General features: G+C 40.7%; 2 protein-coding genes across 2 annotated transcripts; one reads left to right on the plus strand and one right to left on the minus strand.

Annotated features, from left to right (window-relative positions):
- Nucleotides 1–54: 54 nt before the first annotated feature.
- On the plus strand, nucleotides 55–4,461 carry kctd10 (potassium channel tetramerization domain containing 10). The gene is made up of 7 exons (XM_033618719.2): nucleotides 55–131; nucleotides 1,331–1,544; nucleotides 1,648–1,817; nucleotides 2,491–2,577; nucleotides 2,703–2,755; nucleotides 2,862–3,057; nucleotides 3,178–4,461. The coding sequence occupies exons 1-7, from the start codon at nucleotides 129–131 to the stop codon at nucleotides 3,394–3,396; spliced, it is 942 nt and encodes a 313-aa protein (XP_033474610.1). The 5' UTR covers nucleotides 55–128; the 3' UTR covers nucleotides 3,397–4,461.
- A 2-nt stretch (nucleotides 4,462–4,463) lies between these two features.
- On the minus strand, nucleotides 4,464–19,571 carry myo1ha (myosin IHa). The gene is made up of 32 exons (XM_033619959.2): nucleotides 19,252–19,571; nucleotides 15,166–15,300; nucleotides 14,958–15,073; nucleotides 14,672–14,870; nucleotides 14,494–14,574; nucleotides 13,813–13,992; nucleotides 13,622–13,720; nucleotides 13,427–13,543; nucleotides 13,269–13,340; nucleotides 13,037–13,156; nucleotides 12,896–12,963; nucleotides 12,596–12,701; nucleotides 12,412–12,492; nucleotides 12,240–12,331; nucleotides 11,749–11,843; nucleotides 11,609–11,655; nucleotides 10,285–10,365; nucleotides 9,793–9,898; nucleotides 9,585–9,702; nucleotides 9,358–9,471; nucleotides 9,195–9,271; nucleotides 9,047–9,115; nucleotides 8,882–8,966; nucleotides 8,634–8,796; nucleotides 8,461–8,544; nucleotides 7,303–7,396; nucleotides 6,489–6,544; nucleotides 6,269–6,404; nucleotides 6,114–6,184; nucleotides 5,226–5,323; nucleotides 5,043–5,142; nucleotides 4,464–4,939 (listed from the first exon to the last, which is right to left on the minus strand). The coding sequence occupies exons 1-32, from the start codon at nucleotides 19,255–19,257 to the stop codon at nucleotides 4,913–4,915; spliced, it is 3,093 nt and encodes a 1,030-aa protein (XP_033475850.1). The 5' UTR covers nucleotides 19,258–19,571; the 3' UTR covers nucleotides 4,464–4,912.
- Between the last annotated feature and the right edge of the window lie 1,619 nt (nucleotides 19,572–21,190).

A 21,190-nucleotide genomic window follows, 5' to 3' on the forward strand; every position in this document is an offset into this window, starting at 1 on the left:
TGTCTCTTTAAACAGAGCAGGGCAACGTTGACGTCATTTTTCTATCTGCGCAGCGTTGCACCGGAAGGAAGTGGGTGTTAGCTGACTGACGTTAGCAAGCTACAATTAAAAAGTCTGCTGCGGGTTCTATGGTAAATATATTTATGTTTTATCAAAAACCAGTTACAAAGACGCTAATAACGTCATGTAGAGAAAGTTGTTTTAATAGTCAACGTCATAATATGTGTATCTTTTGCCAAATTTGTGACAGTATAGGTAACTTTAAGTAATGCTAACTAGCTAGCTCATTAGCGGTGCTGGCTAAAATCAAATTACTATGAAACGTAACTGGATTGAGGGATGCGGTGCGGTGTTTCACCCTACACAGAGTTAAAACAAATACTGTGATCAATCGTAATAACATAAAAACGCTTATTTTTAGTGTTAGGAAAACGTAAAGCAGTCCCACAGTAACGTTAAAAGCCCGTAGTACTGTCTTTGAATTGTCTCTGCCATGTTAGAGCTTTGTCGTAGCTCTGTCATGACAGTCTCATCATGACTAATGGAAAGAGCTATTTCTTCTAAAATGTTTTTAATACTTTGTAAGACTCCAGGCCATAGACAGTTCATTTTGTTTCTCATATTGCGAATACAATTCTGTGAGCGGAGAATATAAGTTTTACTATAGCTCTTATGTAGAAAACTCGTTATTTTATTATATAACACAATTTCCTTCGCTTTAATGATTTTTATGGCTTTGTGCAGTATCGGGAATGTTTTTGTAAAGCCCTACAGTATCAGAGTCCAACATCAGAAATAAATCGCAAGGGTCACTACATTTATTGTAGTCATTTTGCACATTTAAAAGATTAGGATGGTTATATTCTATACTTTTCCTTTTTGTCAACAAATCTTGTAACAATACTAACAATGAATTCATTTTAATAACTGTGTAGCAAAAGCCTGCTATAGCTTATTGTCAATACATATACCCAACATCTTCCTTTGTCACAATGAACATGGACACATTTATTCTGAGTTGATCCCACATACACTGTCCTGCTGCCATTATAGATTGCACCATTTCAAATGAAACTATATTTGTGGCCTGATTAAAAGTCATTCTTTCGTCAGCTTTAGTTACAACAAAGGGGCTTGGGGCGGAGTGCCACAGTTGGGTGGGTGGATTGCCGGATATTGTCATTGTTTAAAAAAAAGAGCTATCTGCATAAACATAGACCTTTGTGGTAATAATGTATTTTTTTCCACCCAGTGCCCTAAACAAAAGTAATCCACTGACATACCAGCCTGGATCCAGGTGTCATGCTATGTTTTACCTTTTCTCCTCCAGGAAGAGATGTCAGGAGAGAGTGTGGTGAGCTCGGCAGTGCCAGCAGCTACAACCCGGACTACATCCTTCAAGGGTTCCAGCCCCAGCTCTAAATATGTGAAGTTAAATGTGGGTGGGGCACTGTACTACACTACAATGCAGACACTAACCAAACAGGACACAATGCTCAAAGCCATGTTCAGTGGCAGGATGGAGGTCCTCACAGACAGTGAAGGTGAGCTGTCGGTGAAAATGTTTAAATTATGTGCAGAGTTTATCAGCCCTGCACTGGCCATGATCTTTCACTTACTAATGTCTCACCATTTTCATATCCATAGGTTGGATCTTGATTGATCGTTGTGGAAAACATTTTGGAACAATCCTTAACTACCTTAGAGACGGGGCAGTGCCACTCCCAGACAGCCGACGGGAGACTGAGGAACTGCTCGCTGAGGCCAAGTATTACCTTGTCCAAGGCCTCGCTGATGAATGCACAGCTGCCTTGCAGGTACCGTCACAGTAGAGGGCTGTCAGATTGCAGGGCAATATATTAATACTTCAGCTGTTATCAAATCATCTGAATTTTTGTTAAATGAACTCCACAAAAGTCATATTCCTTGGAATCATTTCTTAAATTCATCAGCATTCCACCTAAAATTAGAGTTTTAAATTAAGTTCTGATTAAATGATAACGTTTCAAAGTTTTATTTTCAGTGGACTTTGTTGTATATCAGACCAATGTGGTCTTGTTTTTTTTTATAACCATACTATATTTCCCACCCTACCACTCATAATGAATAGGTCTCATTTTTTTTACTTTTTCTGTTAATTTGCTTTCTTAAAAACATTTAAAAATCCAACATATCTGTTCATTTTGAATAAAAAAAAATGATTCATGGGTAAGAAAATCAAATGTATAAAAATTCAGGTAAAAATCTCGCTCAAACTTTTTTTTTATTTTCAACTACTATTAGGGGCATAAAATCTGATTGAAAATAATTTGAAACCAATCCACTTAAAAAGTCTAAAGATTAATGAGCTATTTTGGGGTAGGGTTGCATATCCTTTACCCTCCTTGCTTCTGTGTTCCACCAGGTGGCATCCTTCCCATAATAATTTGAATGTTTCAGTTTTGTAGGTGGAACTTTTTTAATAGAAAACTTTTTTTTTTTCTCATCCAGAACAAAGAAACTTATGAACCCCTTTGTAAAGTGCCTCTGATGACATCATCCAAGGAAGAGCAGAAGCTTATTGCAACCTCAAATAAGGTGGGTTATGTTGGATTTTTTTTAATTTTTTTTTTTTTTTACATATTTACCTGGATTTCTAATGTTCAATATCAAATTGTTGTTTAGATTTTTGTTTTAAAGTACAAACTTATGTGTCTTCACAGCCTACTGTCAAACTGCTGTATAACCGAAGCAACAACAAATATTCATATACCAGGTGAGTCCTCTTCAACTGAAGTAAAGAAGGAACATAATGTGGTAAAATCATAAAAATTGCCTTAATAAATGAAATGACTGTCCTGTAACTCTTTTTTTAACTCCAGCAATTCTGATGACAACATGCTGAAAAATATTGAGCTGTTTGACAAGCTGTCATTGCGGTTCAATGGTCGGGTACTCTTCATCAAAGATGTGATTGGGGATGAGATCTGTTGTTGGTCATTTTATGGCCAGGGGCGTAAGATTGCTGAAGTGTGCTGCACCTCCATTGTTTATGCCACAGAAAAGAAGCAGACAAAGGTAAATGCGCATTTGTAATATGCCCACTCTGAAGAGTTCTTTGCTCTTTTGTAAGCATAGAGCTACAATATGTTGTTTAATGTCTCTAATCTGTTGTGTAACACTCTACTTCTCTGCTAGGTTGAATTCCCTGAGGCACGAATCTATGAGGAGACCCTCAACATCCTCCTGTATGAGTCCCATGATGGGAGGGGTCCAGACAACGCCCTGCTGGAGGCTACTGGGGGCGCTGCAGGACGATCTCATCATCTGGATGAGGACGAGGAGCGAGAACGAATTGAGCGAGTTCGTAGGATTCATATCAAACGACCCGATGACCGCACACACCACCACCAGTGACCTTTTCTCCTTCGACCCGTCGGCCTGTGTCTCTGACCCTGGACAGTCTTAGCACCACGCTTGTGCCTTACATCACCCAGCGCCTCTCTCTCACCTCCACTCTTAGTTTACCAGCTTTTTCTCCAGGAGACTACTACGAGATGAGTGTTATACAACAGTGTGTAGTGGTGAAGTGATTTTGTGTTTTTTGTGCGTCATCTTTGTTGTGCGTTTTGACAGGCTGTTGTGTTTTGTTCTTTGTGTGTTTGTGATATAACTTCTATCACTGTTCTCTAGCCCATAGACATGGGTGTTTGCATTGAGCACTGCAGGTGACCACAGTTTCACCTGTGTGTGTGAAAACAAAAAAAAAAAAGTATTGTTGGTATACATCTGTTATTTGAGGTCCTATCTGCATTACATGCAGGAGAACAAAAATTATATCATGCAAGCAGCTAAAGATTAATGTACATAATTTTTGCTTCTCCTTAATGGTTCTGACGGGTCCACTGTAAGGCCATCAGTGGATTAACCAGGTGTTGTACACAATGGGGCCACATGGTGGCACTATTTTCCTCTTAGAAGATGTTACCAAGGCTATTTTGTAGCCTGTGGTTAATAGCAATTAAACCTTTTTAAATTTTATTAATTTTTGATACATTTAAGATATGACAGGCGGATGCAACATTTCACTGTAGTGCTTCTGCCATATTTAGTTTTAACATTTACGCATTTTCCCTTCACTCCACTTAACAATCATTATTTTCAGTGGAGGGAACTTGAGCTGTGACCTGAGGTGTTAAATGTACTGGGGTGATTGAATGATGGATGCTGAGGTTGAAGTGAATGACTGTAACCAGAGATCTCCCTGGCAGGAAGGGAATCCTGTCTACAAGCTTTTAACAGGGAGAGAAATTAGACCTATCCTTCATCGCCACATTCATCGGAGAATGTACTGTTTGCACACGATAGGTTTTAGTTGAAATATGTCTAACAATCACAGTACTTGTAGGTCTGTTGTACAGAACATATATGTATGTTTTATATTTATACATACTTTATCACAAATAAATTTCTACAAACACTCTTCCGTTCTTTTTTTAATTTGCATATTCCCATCATCAGTGAACATACAAAATTATCATACATATGGCTTCATTTTGAGAATCAGAATTACATATTATTTGAAGCAGTTTATGAGTGTTTTCTACATTAATAGTTTTGTAGATTTAAAAGTGGGAGTCACAGTCCAGTGTCAGGATTTTGCTTTGAATTTAAATGCTCAAAACAGCAGAAACAAAAACTTAAAGCACAGAATGATGTTAAAATTTTAACCTCATGTGAGTTTAATATTCTTTGGAAATTAATCATCGACTAATGTGTATAGATGAGAACCGTGTCACTGTATAACAAAGCCAGCTCATCAAGTGATTCTAAAGTGCTCAGGTGTGTTTCTCCAGACATGTTGATCTCCCCTCAGGGGTCTCCTGATGAAATATGCAGGGGCTTCTTGTGTGTCGTCTCAACCCCACACACACTACCGTGTCCTAGCCCGAGTGGCAACCTGCGGTGACAAACAGCTTGATTCGTGTTGTGTCCTTTAGTTTGCAGATTCATTTCAGAGCAGAGAATCATATAACACTTCATCATAACAGCACGCATCTCACCACCATGAGGTGTCCGTTCTTGGCCTTGTACACCATGGGTTCCTGTCCAGTGCTGAAGTCCACCCCACTCTCTTTACCTGCCTGGATTTCAATCTTGATGCTGAGAATCAATACATAAGTGTTTTAGATTGAAGCACAAATTAAATTCAACCTCTCTTGATTGTTTCATAAACACAGACTCACCTGCCCTGAACCACTTTGATTGCATTCTCTTTTTTAGCAATGACACTGAGTTTGGTCAGAAACTCAAACAAGTGGTCACACTGCATTACAAGGTCCCCCTGAAGCAATCACAAAACATTACACAATCAGACGAGTGGAACCTACATTACATAATGTTATTTTTTAATGTGTCAAGAAACTTCTACCTGACAATCTTCTGTGTAAATGAGCTGCATGATTCAACAGTTTACTCAGCATCTTCTTTTATAAGGAGTGGCTTCCTTTCAATAATATTAGGGAGAGTAAAGCTGCTTTAAAAGAACACCCCCCACCCCTCTGTTTTTCTTGAATTCCTCCATGATGAACTAAGAATATATAAAAGGCAAACTTTCTTTCTGCAATTACTACATTTAACAACAGCAAAACTGTATCAAAACATCCAGTTACAAAGTCTAACACAACTCGTGCAGTAAAATCCAGGTCTCATTTATCCAGTGTTTGTCCATATTTATGGCCCAAGTGAAAAGGAGGCAGTGTTGACAAGCTCAAATATCTCCTACCTGCTACATCTTTTTAATCATTATTTCCTGTTAGCCAATACCTTGGGCCATCATAAGCTGATAACAAGCAACCCCATCTCAATGCCGTTTGGTCATTTCCCGGGGCTTGCTGCCATTCTACTTTAAAATATTGCCTGCGACATCCCAAAAAAGGCCAAAAAATACTGTCTGCTAGATACACTCTCATTAGCTTAATGCTAAATGTCACTTCCTCACTTGTATATAGAAAACCCAAGTTCATAAGCTTCAAGTTGAGCCCTCTATCTTGAAAATTACACTTTCTGTGGCCTAAATACTTCACTGTAACTCAAATCAGATAAAACAGAACTTTAAGCCTTGAGCCACGTACCTTCTGTTTGGGGTCCTCACACGTTATGTGGAGCACAATGATGCTATCACTCAAGTTACTGACCGAAATACCTGCAATGAGTAAATGAAAGACCCTTTTAGCCCAACATAAAAACATCCCTAATGGTAAAATATGTATTATCAGATTGTTCTGACCTTTCAGAGAGGTGTAGAGCACTCTCTGTTTGATCTTGGCGTCCTCTATCACATAGGCAGCTGTCTGGGTGAGGATGAGCTGTCGTGGTCTCGGTTTGAAACCATTCCTATCATATTTGATCACAGGGACGCTGTACTACAGAAACACAGAACACACCACAGTGAGCTGTGCTTGATGTGAGGCTGTATGTCCTCTGGGTCTATAATGGCAGTTTATTACCTTAATGCGCTCATTGTGAATCATCTGGAGAACCCTCGTGTTTATGTCCTGTTCACCTAAAGATACAAAATTATGTTAATATGATCAAAAGAATGCATGTGAAATTATTGGCTACTTACCAAAGGTGGGATCAAGTCATTGTTTTCCAAGTCCCAATAAGTCCCAGGTCAAGACAGTTAAGTCTAGAGTCTAGTACCAAATCCTAAACGTGCGAAAAAGTTGTAGTGCACTCTCCACCAAATGTAATGCCATTTTAAGAACAGAGTAATAATACATTCAATTTACAAAAAAAAAAATCAGAAATGATTTTCAGATTTCTAGCTATTTGTTAAAAGAAGTTTGTTGAGATTTGTCTCCGTCTGCATATTTTGCATTCTGCAATTTGTTTTTTTGTTGATCACAGCATAGTTTTTGTGCGTGAATGTCATTATGTTTGGTATCATTTTTTTCCAACTGATGCTCAGTAACGTAACATTGTTCGCAGTTTCAGGTTCAAACTAGGTGGATCTGGGAAATCAAGTGTCAATTTACTGGAAGTGAATTGCGATGGATGAAGAAATGAAGGGAAATTAACTGATTCATGGCTCACTTTTTAAATAACTTTTCAGTCTTTGGGCATTGGGGAAGGCATCAAGTATTTTAAAGTCAAAAGGCTCAAGTTCAATTAAAGTCACCAGTCACTGGTGTTAAAGTCCAAGTCAAGTTGCGAGTCTTCTTTAATTCTGTCAAGTTCAGTCTAACGTAATTGAATTTTTGACTCAAGTCTGGCTCAAGTCCAAGTCATGTGACTCGATTCCACACCTCTGATACTTACTGATTCTGGTGTCCACAAAAGGCGGAGCAACACTCTGTGGATAACTGTCCTTTTTGCCCTTGAAGATGGAGCTGGTAATTAGCTTTAGTTGAAGCTAAAGAGGGACAAAAGTATGAAGTTGATCACTGCAAAAAGAACATATGAAGATTCAGCCTTTCATAATGAGTGGGTCAGCATTGCTCACGAAATCAAGACAATCATTCATTTTGTCATGAAAGCACCAAATTCAATACATACATAGCTTAACATATCTAGAGGACATCTGAATATCGGGGCACCACAGATTGGTATTCTGATGACCATGGTGGCAAAATCCAATGAGGCCACTATAGCTTTTGAACCAGATGAGCTACAAATGCAAGCTTGGTGTCTATTTTATGTTTTTTGACCATAAGAAACACATTGGAGTGCTTATTTTTATGACTGGATGCATCTGGACCCCTAAGTCGCAAATTTACAAGATGGTTGCCACCTAAAATAAGTTTGTCTTTTTTAACTCTTTTGGAAAACTTGGTGTCTGTTTCATATTTTTAAGAATTATAATCACACTGGAAAACTCACATTTAAGATTTATTTTTAAATCATTTCATATTTTATTAATGCTCTCTAATTGGCATATTACCAATATGGCCGTTGTCCCAAAAATGTAGTTTACACACACATTTTCACCCAGATTGAGAGTTGTAGGAATGAGCTTTTTCCATGTTGTGATTCCATGTCCAGAGTGATATTGTATGCCCACTTCATCCACAATCAAGTTCATATGAATTATGAATCCTGGGTAATACTCCTCTAACCATGAGCACACATTCACACACAAGCATAAACGTAGCATAAACGTAGCATAAACGTAGCCGGCCAATCAGAACATGCCTACCCGGATACGTGCAGACCCCACAGTATATTAGGAGGCAGATTCCCATGTCCAACATCCTATACTCTTTTCATTGAGCGGCATAGGAGCAACGGGGCCCCTAGTGAGAGAGCTCCACCTGTGCTAATACAGCTAGGGTTACAATACTGTAACCTTCAATCTATCTCACACAGGCTCCGCCCTGTACTGGACTCCTTGGCTACAGTGGGTGGAGCCCAATGTCGTGACATAACATCAACCAAGCCACACTGACCCTGACCTAAATGTACTGACAAGTGTGTTACCTGAGCTTTTTTCTGGGGTGTGATTCCTCTCACGTACTTCCGCACCATCAGACGGTAGTGAAGCTTACGCAGCAACTCTGATGTCTGACAGGAGCAAAAACATGCACAGAATCACAACAAAAGCTAAGTTTGTATTTAATCTGTTTTACAATGAAGTTGGTTAATCACTGCACCTCTTCCAGCACAACTGGTGGAGTCTGCCAGGTGGTTTTATCCAAAACTGTCTTTGGCAGATTGGCTTTGAGTCTGTTCAAGTAATTCTGTCTCACAAAGGCCAGGTACTCTGAGTTATCTGTGCTTTTTGCCTGCCCTCTGGTCATGTAACCTTTGATGAATCTAAAAATGTCAAATAATGTATCAGTGAAAATGTGATAGTAAGCTTGAGAGGAGCTGTGTAACGACACTTCATCTTCTCTCTCACTTCTTGATGACTTTTACAGCCCAGGCCCTCTTCTCTCTCTCCTTCCTGGCCTGCACTCCTCTCCAGCAGGTTTCAATCTTCGTGGCTGAGGATACAAAAAAGTAATTGATGGCGTGTCATTTTCCTTTACTCACATACCAGAACATCATACACTGTGGCATTTACCAGCTTCTTTCTGTTTTTTGAATTCTCCCTTTGCTCTGTAGCCTTTGTATTTGGCCTGGAGCCTCGTTGCTGCAAATTCAGAGCATAACAATAAATCACTGTGCAACTAGTAATGACTGAAAATGAATCATAGTAGATCTGCACTCACCCAGTTCATGTTTACATTTCTCATAAGCATCCTCTGTGGCATAAAGTGTCCTCGGATGACGGATGAATATTTTGGTACTATAACAAAAGGAAAGCATATAAATGTTTTTTGTTACCCCTTAAATTGTGTTCCCTCTGTTGTATTTAGGGAATGCTGTCCTCACCGGCCCATTTTGTACTCATTTGGCAGGTAGCCCAGATGTTGAACCAGCACTTCCACTCCATCAGCTGGCATTCCTCTCCAGTGAGGCCAGGTGGCTGGGCACAGGGGTTTATATCTGCAAGATGCAGCCAACAACCCTCTCAGCATGTTTTAAATGCACTGGAAAGGAACGAAGGGTTTTAATTGATAAAATCAAGCATGAGCTCCATGCTCTTTGGTCCTTCATACCTCTTTAAGAAGACCTCATATCTGCGTCTGTATGCAAATCCAGCTCGTCTGACTCTGAGGTGCTCCATCAGGCCCAGGTACTTCACCTGGTGCCTGATCAGCGCTTCGTCAAACTGACCTGTGTTTGTGCGGAGAGTCAAGAATCACATCCAAACATCTCCATGTTGTTAACAAAATAGATTCACGTGCCTTCTATTAATTAAATTACCTGGCTGCTTGGACTCATTGGATTTTAGGCAGCGTATGTACCAGGCCTCTTTAGCCATCAGGATCTCTGTCAGCTTCAGCAGGCTGCTCTTAAACTGGGTTGCCACCTACAGACACGACAGGAGGGTCATAATCCTTAACAGTTCACCTGTCACATACATATGGCTTAATGATGACACAGTCAGACTGCCACTGACAGAGAAATGATGACCTGTCTTTGTCTCGGCGGCCACCCTAATGAGACCGCTTACTCATTTGTTTCCTCTCATTGTTTATGTTTGCAAAAAAATTACAATTGTGTATATTATATGCCCTGTATGGACTACAATCCTTTTGTAATTCCAGTTTTTTTATGTGCAAAGTAAAAAGAAAATATATGTGATTCTTGTGGTATATATGACTTGTAGTACTGAGGATAGTACCACTGATATTATATAGCTTCATTAGTGATACAGTTAAATAATGTGGAGGGTCCATCATGGTTAGCACTCACTGTTTCTGGTCTTCGCCTGCTGTCTGAATCCATTGTGGAGAAGCACTCTCTGACTATGGCATTTTTAGACTGACAAATCAGCTATGAGAAGGAGGGATAACACACACAGATTATAATATAACGCACCAATTTACCATAATGTTCGGTACTTAAACATTGTCTGCCAAATAGCCTGCATTGCTCGCTGATATGATTTTCTCAACAGACATTTTTACTTGTCAAATGCAGGTGTAACTAATAACACTGTTAACTGCTGCACTGTAATAACTGAGGGAATGTTGTCATCATTAAAGCTGGGGTATGCAGTTTTCTGGGAAGGGGAAAAAACAGAATTTGAAAATACACCCTTTTTTTTCAGTTCCCCCTTCGCTGTCCTAAGACCCAGGCATACACACCTGCTTCACATAGTTTAGTCTTATTTCATCGTAGAGCTCAGGGCAGGCAGCAACTCCAGGGACACAACTTCACTCGGCTGTAGCAACTCAAGTTCAGCAGTAAAAGCAGAGTGGTGGCCAGCGGCAGCACTGAGTCTACACTCTAGACCTGGCTGAGTTTGAGTTGCTGCAGCTGCTAGCTGGGATCAGTCTCCAGGGCTGCTGCCTGCTCTTGTCACAACGAGGTGGTCTGTAGCATAGGGGAGTGGAGCAGAGGACACACTGTTATTTGAGGCTTTAGCTAGCTACATAAATATAAACTTGAATTAGCCACTGCTGTGAGGCTTTGGCTCAGGTTAGCAGAGGGCTATTAGCATCCTTTTTTCTCAGTTTCTTAAATGCTTCACAGATACTTACATTTTTTTATTTTATTTACTATCAGACTCCCTTTTATGGGTTGCTTTGCAGTGTACACAGTTGTTTCCAATGCCAGAATTGCAACTTTTTTTAATCAGGATTTCCCCATCTAAAGGGACGTGCACGTGCATCTGCAGTTGCAGAACAGCCAATAGGCACGCCCTCTCTCTGAAATGACCTGTGGCTGGTCAAAAGTTTCCCATCATGAGGTAGATTTTTTAAAGCTGACAAACAGAGCCAAGACTAGCGTGACGCCAAAATAAAACTGCCTACACTAGCTTTAATGTGATTAGGTACACCTGTGCAGTTTCTACTTTGACAGGTCAAAATATCTGCTGTTAAAAGGTCTATGAATATGATTTATTTGAGAACAAGAGAGAAACAAGAGTGAACTGATCTTCGGAAAGCAAGTTTGGGAACCACTGATTTACCATAGAGCTACATTATTGTTAATATCTGAGGTATTAATAAAAAGACTTCTGTAGCACCACTTCTTGTCGCACACAATATAAAAAGTTAATTTGCAGACTTACATCTTTTATGTTCCTATATAAAAGGTCATTGTTTTTGTCCAGGAAACCTAAAATGTGATGAAAAAAAAGAAGGTGTTAGTCAGCTGATAAAAAGGTTCAGATGTTTGAGTAACAGGGCCTGACATTCTGGTTTCTTTTACCCACAACGCAGTAGGTGACCTCCCCGGCATAATGCAAGAGACGGAAATCTCCCCTCTCCAGAGTCTTACGTGTCATTTTGTCAGCCAGTTTGTGTCTGCAGTCAAAGAGGTGGAGAGAGACAGAGGAATGAAGAGTGAGAGGCTTTACGGACCAATCCTAATCCTCCATCTCTATCGGCTCACTGTCGGCTCGCTCACAGGACACCGGTCAGCAGAATCTTTGATGAATGGGGTTAGACTTTAGTGTTGAGGAGAAGCTTTGAATCACACAATACCGTTTAGATGGAGTTCATATTTAATTGAAACAAATGGTTATTTAATCAAACGTGCAACTCCAAAACACTGATCATGTAAACCTCCCTACTTGTAAAACATCATGTAGGTGTGTGTGCTATGTTAAGGTTATGTTTTAAAGAAATTCAATGTAACACGGCATGACTAATTGATTTACAAATGTTCATATAGGAGGGTGAAGTATTGCTTTAACTCACGTGACAAAGTGGGGATGATTTCCCATCTTGTCCTCCAGTCTCTCCAGGAAAGTGAGATCTGTGGCATCTCCTGGCCTGAGACACTCCTCATCCTGCAGGATTATCATCAACACAATATGTCACCTTCAGTGTTGATGGCTCAGTAAATTATTCTTTTCTAGTAAATACACACCAATATTGATATGATCCCTCTGTGTTTCTCCTCAACCAGATCACAGATAATCTTGTTGTTGAAGAATTGAACTGGCTCCCACTGGAGGAAATGTTAAAAACAGACTGTGAAATCTATTCAACACCAGTCACTGTAAATACACTCTAGTCACTGGTTCATTAGTGCACATTGGTTTCAGGTTTACCTCAATATCCTCTGCTTCATATTCCTCCTGCTCAGCCTTGAGTGTCAGCTGGATAAAAAGCTGCTGCAGCTTCTCGTTGCAGTAGTTTATACAGAACTGCTCAAAACTGAGGACATAGATCATGATAAACAGGTCACACTCAGTAAGAAATCATCATCACAGAATCACTTGTGAAAGTGCAGTTTTCCAATTGCACTTCATGAAGTTTTCCATGCACATTTGAGCTGTTTCTAGTATAGTAAGGTTGGCACATAATCAAAGCAGTGCCACAATATTAGAAAAGCAAAGATTTTTGCCTACCTGTTTACATAGAAAACTTCAAATCCGTAAATGTCCAAAAGCCCTATTACAGTCTTCCTTGAAGGGTCCTGGCAAAAACAAAGAAAACATAAAGTTAGTAAATAAGTCTAGGATCTGTCATTCACACACCCTTCTCCTCACCTTGTTCTCCATGGACTCATTGATCCTGTTGACCAGCCAGGTGAAGGTCTGTCCATAGATGGCTTTGGCCAGAGCATCTCTGGCATAGATGGCATGATCAGTTGTGAATGGGCTGAGGACCTTTTCAGTGAGACAAAATCATGGCTAGATTTCAAACACTGGTGGGATTAGTTTAAATAGGAACACAACTTTATCATAAATAAAACTAAAGGACATTTTAACATGCGTGCACCTGATCTTTACTGGCTTCAATCTTCCTGTATGTGAGTGCCTCCTGGAGACGGTGGGCATCAACTCCTAGTAGCTGCAGGTAAAAATAACAAGTTAGTTTATTCTTTTTTATTCACTTTTTGTGACAATCCTATATATCTCAAGACATTTCTTTCTTACATTGGAGACCCAGCGCAGCTCTGCTTTGTTGTTGTTCAGGAGGGCATGGCCTTTACTGTCAGAGTCAAACTGAACATTCCCCAAGTGGAGGACGCTCGCAACGATCCCAAACAAGTGCTGCACAAAATGAAAATTTGTAAGTCAATGCAAAACCAGCAGGGAAATGTGAGAGGTTTAAATCAGCGTCCAACTTACACTAGTGTTAATGTCATCAATGTTGATGATCTGTAGTGCATTTTTGACCGTTTTCCAGTCATTTCTGTCATTAATGGAAGACACAATGGCACACTCTCCCTGTCAGAAACAGCAACAGATTGCCACAGTCACAATCTAGCATTGTCTTATGAATCTGTTTAATTAAACCAGGTTCACCGACTTATACATACTTGGGTCAGGTAGTTGTAATGCTGGCAGTCTCTCTCCAGGCCCAGCTGGTGCAGTAGGTTGTCCTCTCCTCCCTCCACTAGCTGGTAGAAGATGTGGAAGTTTCTCTCCCCATGATTCTGATGCACGACCCTCGACTTCTCCAGCAGGTAGTTCAGGATATGGCCTCCAACAGCATCCCCCTATGGCAATCATGATCCTAAAGACAGCAGCTCTACAACTTTCAGAAAAAACAGAGCCTATGGTCCAGTGGACAGATTTTTAAAAATCCTTGTAGGATAAAGTATCTTCTTCTCGAGAGTTTTTTTTTGTTTTTTTCAGTCTTATGAAAGGGATGTTGACTTTTTAATGTACTTTCATGTTTTTGGATGAACACTCTTTTTGGGCTTCTAATCTATTTTACAATTTAATAAAGCATTTAAACAAAACACTTTATGGTTAAAATTAGATCGTCATATTTATTTCATATATTTTATACACCTTGTATATGCACCTTGAGCATTTTTTCCCCCTAATTGTTGGATGATAGTGCAATAGGTTGCATTGGAGTAATGCTGATAATAAAATAAGGGAACTAAGCTTACAGGACTTCTCATACACTTCCTGATTTTTTTCTTTCTTTATTATAATTTATTAATATATTTCTTGGAAGCCCTTATGTGAATCTGTCCCTTGATTCTTACCTCACTGTTAAACTGAATGTCCATATACTTCCCGAAGCGACTTGAGTTGTCATTTTTCAGTGTTTTGGCATTGCCGAAAGCCTGTAGGGAAACACCACACCACAAGGAATAATTAACTTTAGCATGGCTTGCTGTTTGGTATACAATTAGCATGAAATATCACATGTAGCCATCAGACCTCCAGGACAGGGTTGGACATGAGCATTTTGTCCCTGACAGTGTTTAGCAGAGTGGTGCTCGGACAGCTGACAGCATAATACTGCAGAATCTTCTTGGAGGCCTCCGTCTTCCCTGCTCCGCTCTCTCCAGAGATGAGTATGAAGTGATTGTTATACTCTGTCAGCATGGTATGATAGGCATTGTCTGCCAAGGCGTAGCTGTAGGGATGCAGAGCGATCAGGACATTGCACAGACACACATATATATGCAAATATTTACAGTTCCCGTGCAGATTATACACTCACATGTGCGGTGGGAGCTCAAAAAAGTTGACACCCATGTAGAGATCCATCTGTTTACTATTGTACAGGTCCAGGTCTTTGTAGGGATTCACAGACACTAGCAGTGTGCCAATGTAGGTCTACAAGATTGAGTTTGAAAATGATCATATTAATTGTTAATATGCATACATGCTTGACAGCAGGCTTTTAAAAAGTCCTTTTCAAGACTCACATAGATGAGATCTTTGCTGAAGCGTTTCTTGAGGTTGCTGAGGAAGGCCGCCTCTGTGGTTTCATCCAGGAGGACAAAATCCTGGATTCCAACCCGATCCCTGGCAGTCAGGGCGCCCTCCATGTCCAGCTGACCCTGTGCAACAAGTTGGATCAACCATAAGGCAGCCAAATGCACAGTGGGAATGACTTTGAAAAGCCAAATTTCTGGTGTTAAGCATCATACGCTGAGGATTTCTCTATTTCTAAAACATATTACACATTCAGTGCTTCACAGTACTTAATGAACAACTTTATGAATTATTCTCTTTATTAGTTAAATTAATTCTAAACTTTAGCGGACACAAACTCTGCCAAAATAACAATAACAAGTGTAACACATTTTACATGCATAACAATGATATTCAAAATTCTCAGCCATGTATTTTGACAAATGCGGCTGGATGAATGCATGTTTGTATAAATGGCTCCACAGGGGAGGATGGAGCTGAAAAAAAAGCACCAGAAAAAAGCACAAACATGGTCCCTGTTAGTTCTATTGAAATAAGAGGTCTAGAGGTCCTATGTGTCTTTGAAGCAAAGCTCTGTGATTGTGCAGACGAACAGACAGAAGCTAATGATCGCTACACAGCACACAGGGACCTTGGCTGGCAGCCCGTAGTTCACTAGAGCTGACACACACCAACCAAACACAACACACTGTGCAAATGGAGTTGGGGAGCCCAAAACAGCGGCACATTTAAGAGGCATAGTGGGAAAAATTCCACCAATCTGTTTTGCATTCTCAGCACCAACACTTAGACCAAAGGTTTTCACAGCTTTTGTTGGTTTTGTATTTTTTCTCTCTCTCCTTTGGAAGCAGAAGTCCTTTGATTCTCAACTCTCTCTGTAAAAACATTAAAAAAGATAATCCATTGGATCTAATTGACACAAAGCCCTCCGTCCCCCCTCCTCCCCCCTGCCTCTATCCTCCGCCTATGGCCCTCATTTCTTCTGAGAAAGGCCAAGTGTTTTTGTCCTGTAAATACCACGGAGCAGAGACAAAAAAGACGTCTTTAAAATGCAGTCTACAATCCATTACACATATTCCCCCTGCATATCCATTCAGTAATTATTCATTAGAAAACATTTAACGTCACAGTGAATTTCACACTAGGCAGTCGAAACACAATGGAGGAGATTTGGCCTATTTTGGGGTGAGGAGTTGGGGAGGGGTTGGCTGTACAGAGGAAGGGTGAAGGCGAAGGAGGGGGGAGGAGGGGAGCAGTATTTGTCTGATCTGAGAACCTCTGAAACGGGGCCGTCTTGAGACAACGGGACAGACTAAATAGTGCAGTAACGGTCTGTGCCCCGCTGCTTGCTGTGACACTCATTTAGTGTGCCCTGAGGGCGAACAATAGAGGCTTGTTCTTAGCAATCCTATGCTGTAATTTGGACTTCATTACTTTGCTCACACGGGGCCCCATAGAAGGATAGAGGAGGCTAGTCAAATGAGAGTGTTTTTTTCCACCTGTCAGCCCTGCACCCCCAAATGCTCTCACCCCTCTCCTCAACAATACCCCTCACCCCGTGTCCCCACCAATAACCCTCACCCGACCCCCTTCCCATAGCCTCCCCCCACCAGCCACCCACTTTAAGCCAATGAGACAGGTGAACAATATCATTGAAGGAGCCCTTTTTTGGACGTCAGAATCAATCTGGCGATGTGATGGTAGTGGTGCTGGTGTGGGGTATCTGTGACACCCCCTTTCTTCATGGGAACAAACTTCTCTCAGGGCAGCACAAGCAGACAATATGCTGGGACAGCGTGACTTAGGGATCTGCCATACAGTATTACAAGTAATAACATGAACAGATAAGCTCCTGTCAAGAGGAGGATTAATGAATTCAGGCGGTGATGATAATGCTAATGTTTTAGGCTTTCATTCAGAGCACTGACAAAATCTAAAGGCTTGTTGTTTTCCATTCAGGTTTCCTTTGGTGTCCTGCAGGTATTTCTTTTTAAGAAAGCTGTCTGCAGCATGCACAAGTGTTTCTAATGGCACTGTGCTAGAAAGGCTGAACATTTAATGGGCGTTCTCAGTGCAGGAGGACAAGAAAGAAAGGGTTGAAGAAAGCACCTGACCAAAGAAAAAAAGTTCTCCTCTTGCATGTGTTATTTGTAGCTTTATATAATACAAAGTGCACTGGGTTGTAGCTATAATTAAACAACTGACGGCCCAATCACGTGCACGGCGGAAAGAATGATTATGTAATGAATCCACTAAGCCATTGTCAGATCAGGTGAATTGCCTTGCTACCTCAGAGCACAACCAATTGTATTTTAATTAAGAGATGGTCCCTCATCTTGGTCTAGAGTGTCAGTGTTGCCTGAGACAGAGTGACCTCATCTAAGTGAGAAGTAGCTTTAGACGAGAGAGGGAGGGAGGGTGGAGGGAGTTGCTGCTTAGACACAGCAATTACCAACTAAGTAACAGGAAAGTTTATCTTCCTCTTAAAGAGGATTCTGTCTAAGTGTCTCATGCGTTTGTATTTTTTTTTCACTAAAGAGAAAGAGACTAAAAGACTGTATTTAGTATTCTTCAGCTCAGGTTACACTGATCAGAGCCTTGTATCCAAAAAGCATCTTACAACAACAGTTCCACATTTTAGGAAGTACATTAATTCACTTTCTGGTGACCACTGGCCATCAATAAATGGCCATCAATAGAGTGGTGCAGCAGTGAGTCCTAAAACCCGGGAATAAGTTGGCATTTTAGTTCTTGTTTCCTTGTCTTGAAGTCAATGGGTTTTTTGAATGGGTTTTTGGTGAGATGCCTGAAATAAGGCCTGTGGTTCACACTTAGACTTTCAGGTTTTGTTCTACAACATAAAATAGGTCAGTAAATATCCCACGTGTGAATTTTGAAGCTTTTACGTGTCTTAAAATTTGCAGTTGCTAATAAGTGGCTAAATGTGAGAGAAGAGTGTCATCACACTGTGCACAGCCTTTTTTCGATGGAACAAGGGCGATATTAACTTCGACCTTGGCCTACAAATAAACATCCTCCCTGCAGCACTCTATTGTGAAGCCTCTGTCAGCACCTGGTTAGTGTACCTTAGCACAAAGACTGGAAACAAAGAAATTGCTGTTTTTACACTTTAGTTTATGTACAGATCACACAAATGAGATTAAAAAAAAGTGCTAATCAGTAAGTGTTAGAGGTTCCTATGTAGGCAGATTTTGTCACTTTCAAACTGATCCAGACATGCTGTTTCCCCATTTTTCCAGTCTTTGTGCTAAGCTAAGTGAAGTTGCTACTGACTGTAGCTTTAGATTTAACTGAGTATGACAGTGGTATTGATTTTCTAACTCTCTGCCAGAGAGTGAATTTTCCGAAATGTCGGAACTCTTTGTTTGAGGTGATGATCAATAATTTTAAAGTGCACACATTTTCAAAATACATACATGTTATTCGTGTGGTCTACGACAGTACAAAATATTAATATACATGGAAAAACTCCTTCCCAAATCAAAACCATAGAGCTCTAAAACTGATGTCATTGAGTATACAGAGCTGAGCTCCAGTGACAATGCAGTGAATGGGGGAACATGTTACAGATGACACTGAGAGCTCCCAGGGGAATGTTCTGGGTATGTGGGTACATTTTCTTTTTCAGAACTGAGAATACTACAATAGAATAAAGCTCATTTGGGTATTTAAAGGAAAACAAACATTCTGTGGGTCCACAAAATCAGTCTCCCATTCACTGTCTATGGAGCAGCTCCAGACTTCATATTGATGGCATCACAAGGGGCCTCTAAGGAGTCTTAGGGGCCTAATTCTCTGGTTTCTGACTTTGAGAGAGTAGCTCATGTTGACAAATATTGATTGCACTTCAGGTGGTGTTCCACTTAAACCCATACACTCACAATGGGACCACGATCATCTTAGCCTTTAGATGCCTCACACCACTCACAGAACTAAATTCACACTGAACTGTACCTTTGAAATTCTTTGACAACACCTGATACAATGACCCAATATGTAAACTACAGCAAGTTCTTTGAAATGCAACAAATTACAACACAAAAGAAAGTTCAAACCTGCATTTCCGAAGTTGTATTGTTCTGCTGTCAGATGCAGAATCTCAATGAGGATCCAAACTGTAAAAAAATCTCGTCAGTGAAGCCAGACAAGAATAGCGTGTCCTCCTGTATCTGCTTGCATGGAGACAATCAGTGAACCTGTAAACACTGGATTGTTGACAGTTAGTTGGCAAAAGTCCAGTTTCCACAATACTAATAAAAAAACACATTTACTGTCCTCTCCCCTGGTTTGTGTAGTAGCTCATTCATCTAGAGTGCAGTAGTGGTAGTGTTGGTGATGCTGCATGGAGGCCTATGTGCACATATGCTCCTCCACATCATCCTGACCCAGGCTCATGGCACTGTGGGCTGGGTGCTTAATGATTCATGTCGTGGGAGGTGGAGGGACATGGAGATCTTACTCAGTGCTTACCTGGGTATCCACTGCTCTGCTGAGTGTAACATAACGATACAGAAACAGGATCCAAACCACACCAATGCAACCATCCCCCTGTCCCTCTCTCTCCGTCTTCTCTGTGTCTGAGCTCCATTACATCACGACCAACAGCTTAAAAGCCCCCAGTCTCCTTCTCCCTGACGGTACAGTCTAGATCTGGTTACTGATCTTTGATTAGATGGATACATTACAGCCTAATCACTAACTGATTTATTACTCAGTATAACAATGCTGGACAGGGGAGCACCATTGTTTTGAAGGGTAGTCTGAGCTGCCAGTGCTTAATGCTTCTTTACAGTGCCACCAGGTTGATGGCCAAATGCAATTACCTCACTCTTTGCTTGGGTGAAAACAATTATTAGATAACAGCACCTTTAATTGAAGCTCCTTCAATAACATTCAAAAGTCAGACGACTGAATATTTTGTGGGCATCTGATGCTTATAGAGAGTTGACAGTGTGGAGTTGACAGGTATAAGGAGAAAGAGAGATGGGGATTTACAGGTAATAAAGGTCCCTGAACTGGCTTGAACCAGAGACTGGAATTTGTGGTCAGCACCTTATACCCAAAGGCCACCAAGTCTATAATCAGCCCCTCTGCTTCAACTTTGACTTAATTGTAATTATGATGGAATTTGGCTTGCAGCCAGGTGAAACACAACACATGTAAATTTAAACATAAAACATAAAATCCAAAAAATATATCAAGGAAATTATGTAAAACACAAGCTGCAACCCACCAGACAAGCTCATGTAAAACATTGTACATCCTATTAAAACCATTATAGCAGGGGTAGGCCGAAAGTACACCTTCCTCCTGCAGCTCCCCTCTCTTCTCTGTAATTTGTGACCCATCTACGACCCAAGCCTAATGTTTAATGGACCACTTGAGATTGCTCTCTTCTTCACTTCCATCAGGACACTGGTCACGTGAGCACAGCCTTCCAAAATTATGCACAAATTACTGGCTCATGATTACGTGGGATGTGTTAGTATTTTGATGCATTACTTTCGTAGGAAAATTCCCATACACTGACACCTTTTTTCACATTGGAGTTGCACACAGCTCATTCGCTCAGCCCCACCTTGTCCTTGCCCCTCCTCTCTGCTTACCAGATCACAAATGAAACAAGAATTAGCTCGCTAGCCATCCCATGGTCTCTTGGCCTCGCTCCTCGACATTATGGCTACTGTCACAGTGGGCTGGTAGCCAGCAGCAGTGCTGGCAACTTCCTCTGCAGGTTTCTCTGCCGTTGAATCAGGCTTTCACCGCATCTGCATTTGTAGATCAGTCAATAGGAACGCCCTCTCTCTGAAATGACCTGTAATTTGCCAAAGTCTCCTGTCATGGGCTACATTTTCTACAGCCTGAAAACAGAGCCAAGAGGATGTTCCATCAAAAGTACAATATGTTCAAAGTTCTATTATGGAACATTAGCCCAAAGACAGCAACAAAAAAACTGCCCACACCAGCTTTAACAATGCATGTATAAACTGGAAG

Source organism: Epinephelus lanceolatus, chromosome 9 (genome assembly GCF_041903045.1).
Source record: "Epinephelus lanceolatus isolate andai-2023 chromosome 9, ASM4190304v1, whole genome shotgun sequence".
Taxonomy (NCBI): Eukaryota; Metazoa; Chordata; class Actinopteri; order Perciformes; family Serranidae; genus Epinephelus; species Epinephelus lanceolatus.

Coding starts and splice junctions, on each gene's coding strand:
- kctd10 (XM_033618719.2), top strand. Junction 1,818..2,490: donor AATGCACAGCTGCCTTGCAG/GTACCGTCACAG, acceptor TTTCTCATCCAG/AACAAAGAAACTTATGAACC. Junction 2,756..2,861: donor AACAAATATTCATATACCAG/GTGAGTCCTCTT, acceptor TTTTAACTCCAG/CAATTCTGATGACAACATGC.
- myo1ha (XM_033619959.2), bottom strand. Junction 15,074..15,165: donor TCAGCAAAGATCTCATCTAT/GTGAGTCTTGAA, acceptor TCAATCTTGTAG/ACCTACATTGGCACACTGCT. Junction 13,721..13,812: donor ATTACAACTACCTGACCCAA/GTATGTATAAGT, acceptor TGTTTCTGACAG/GGAGAGTGTGCCATTGTGTC.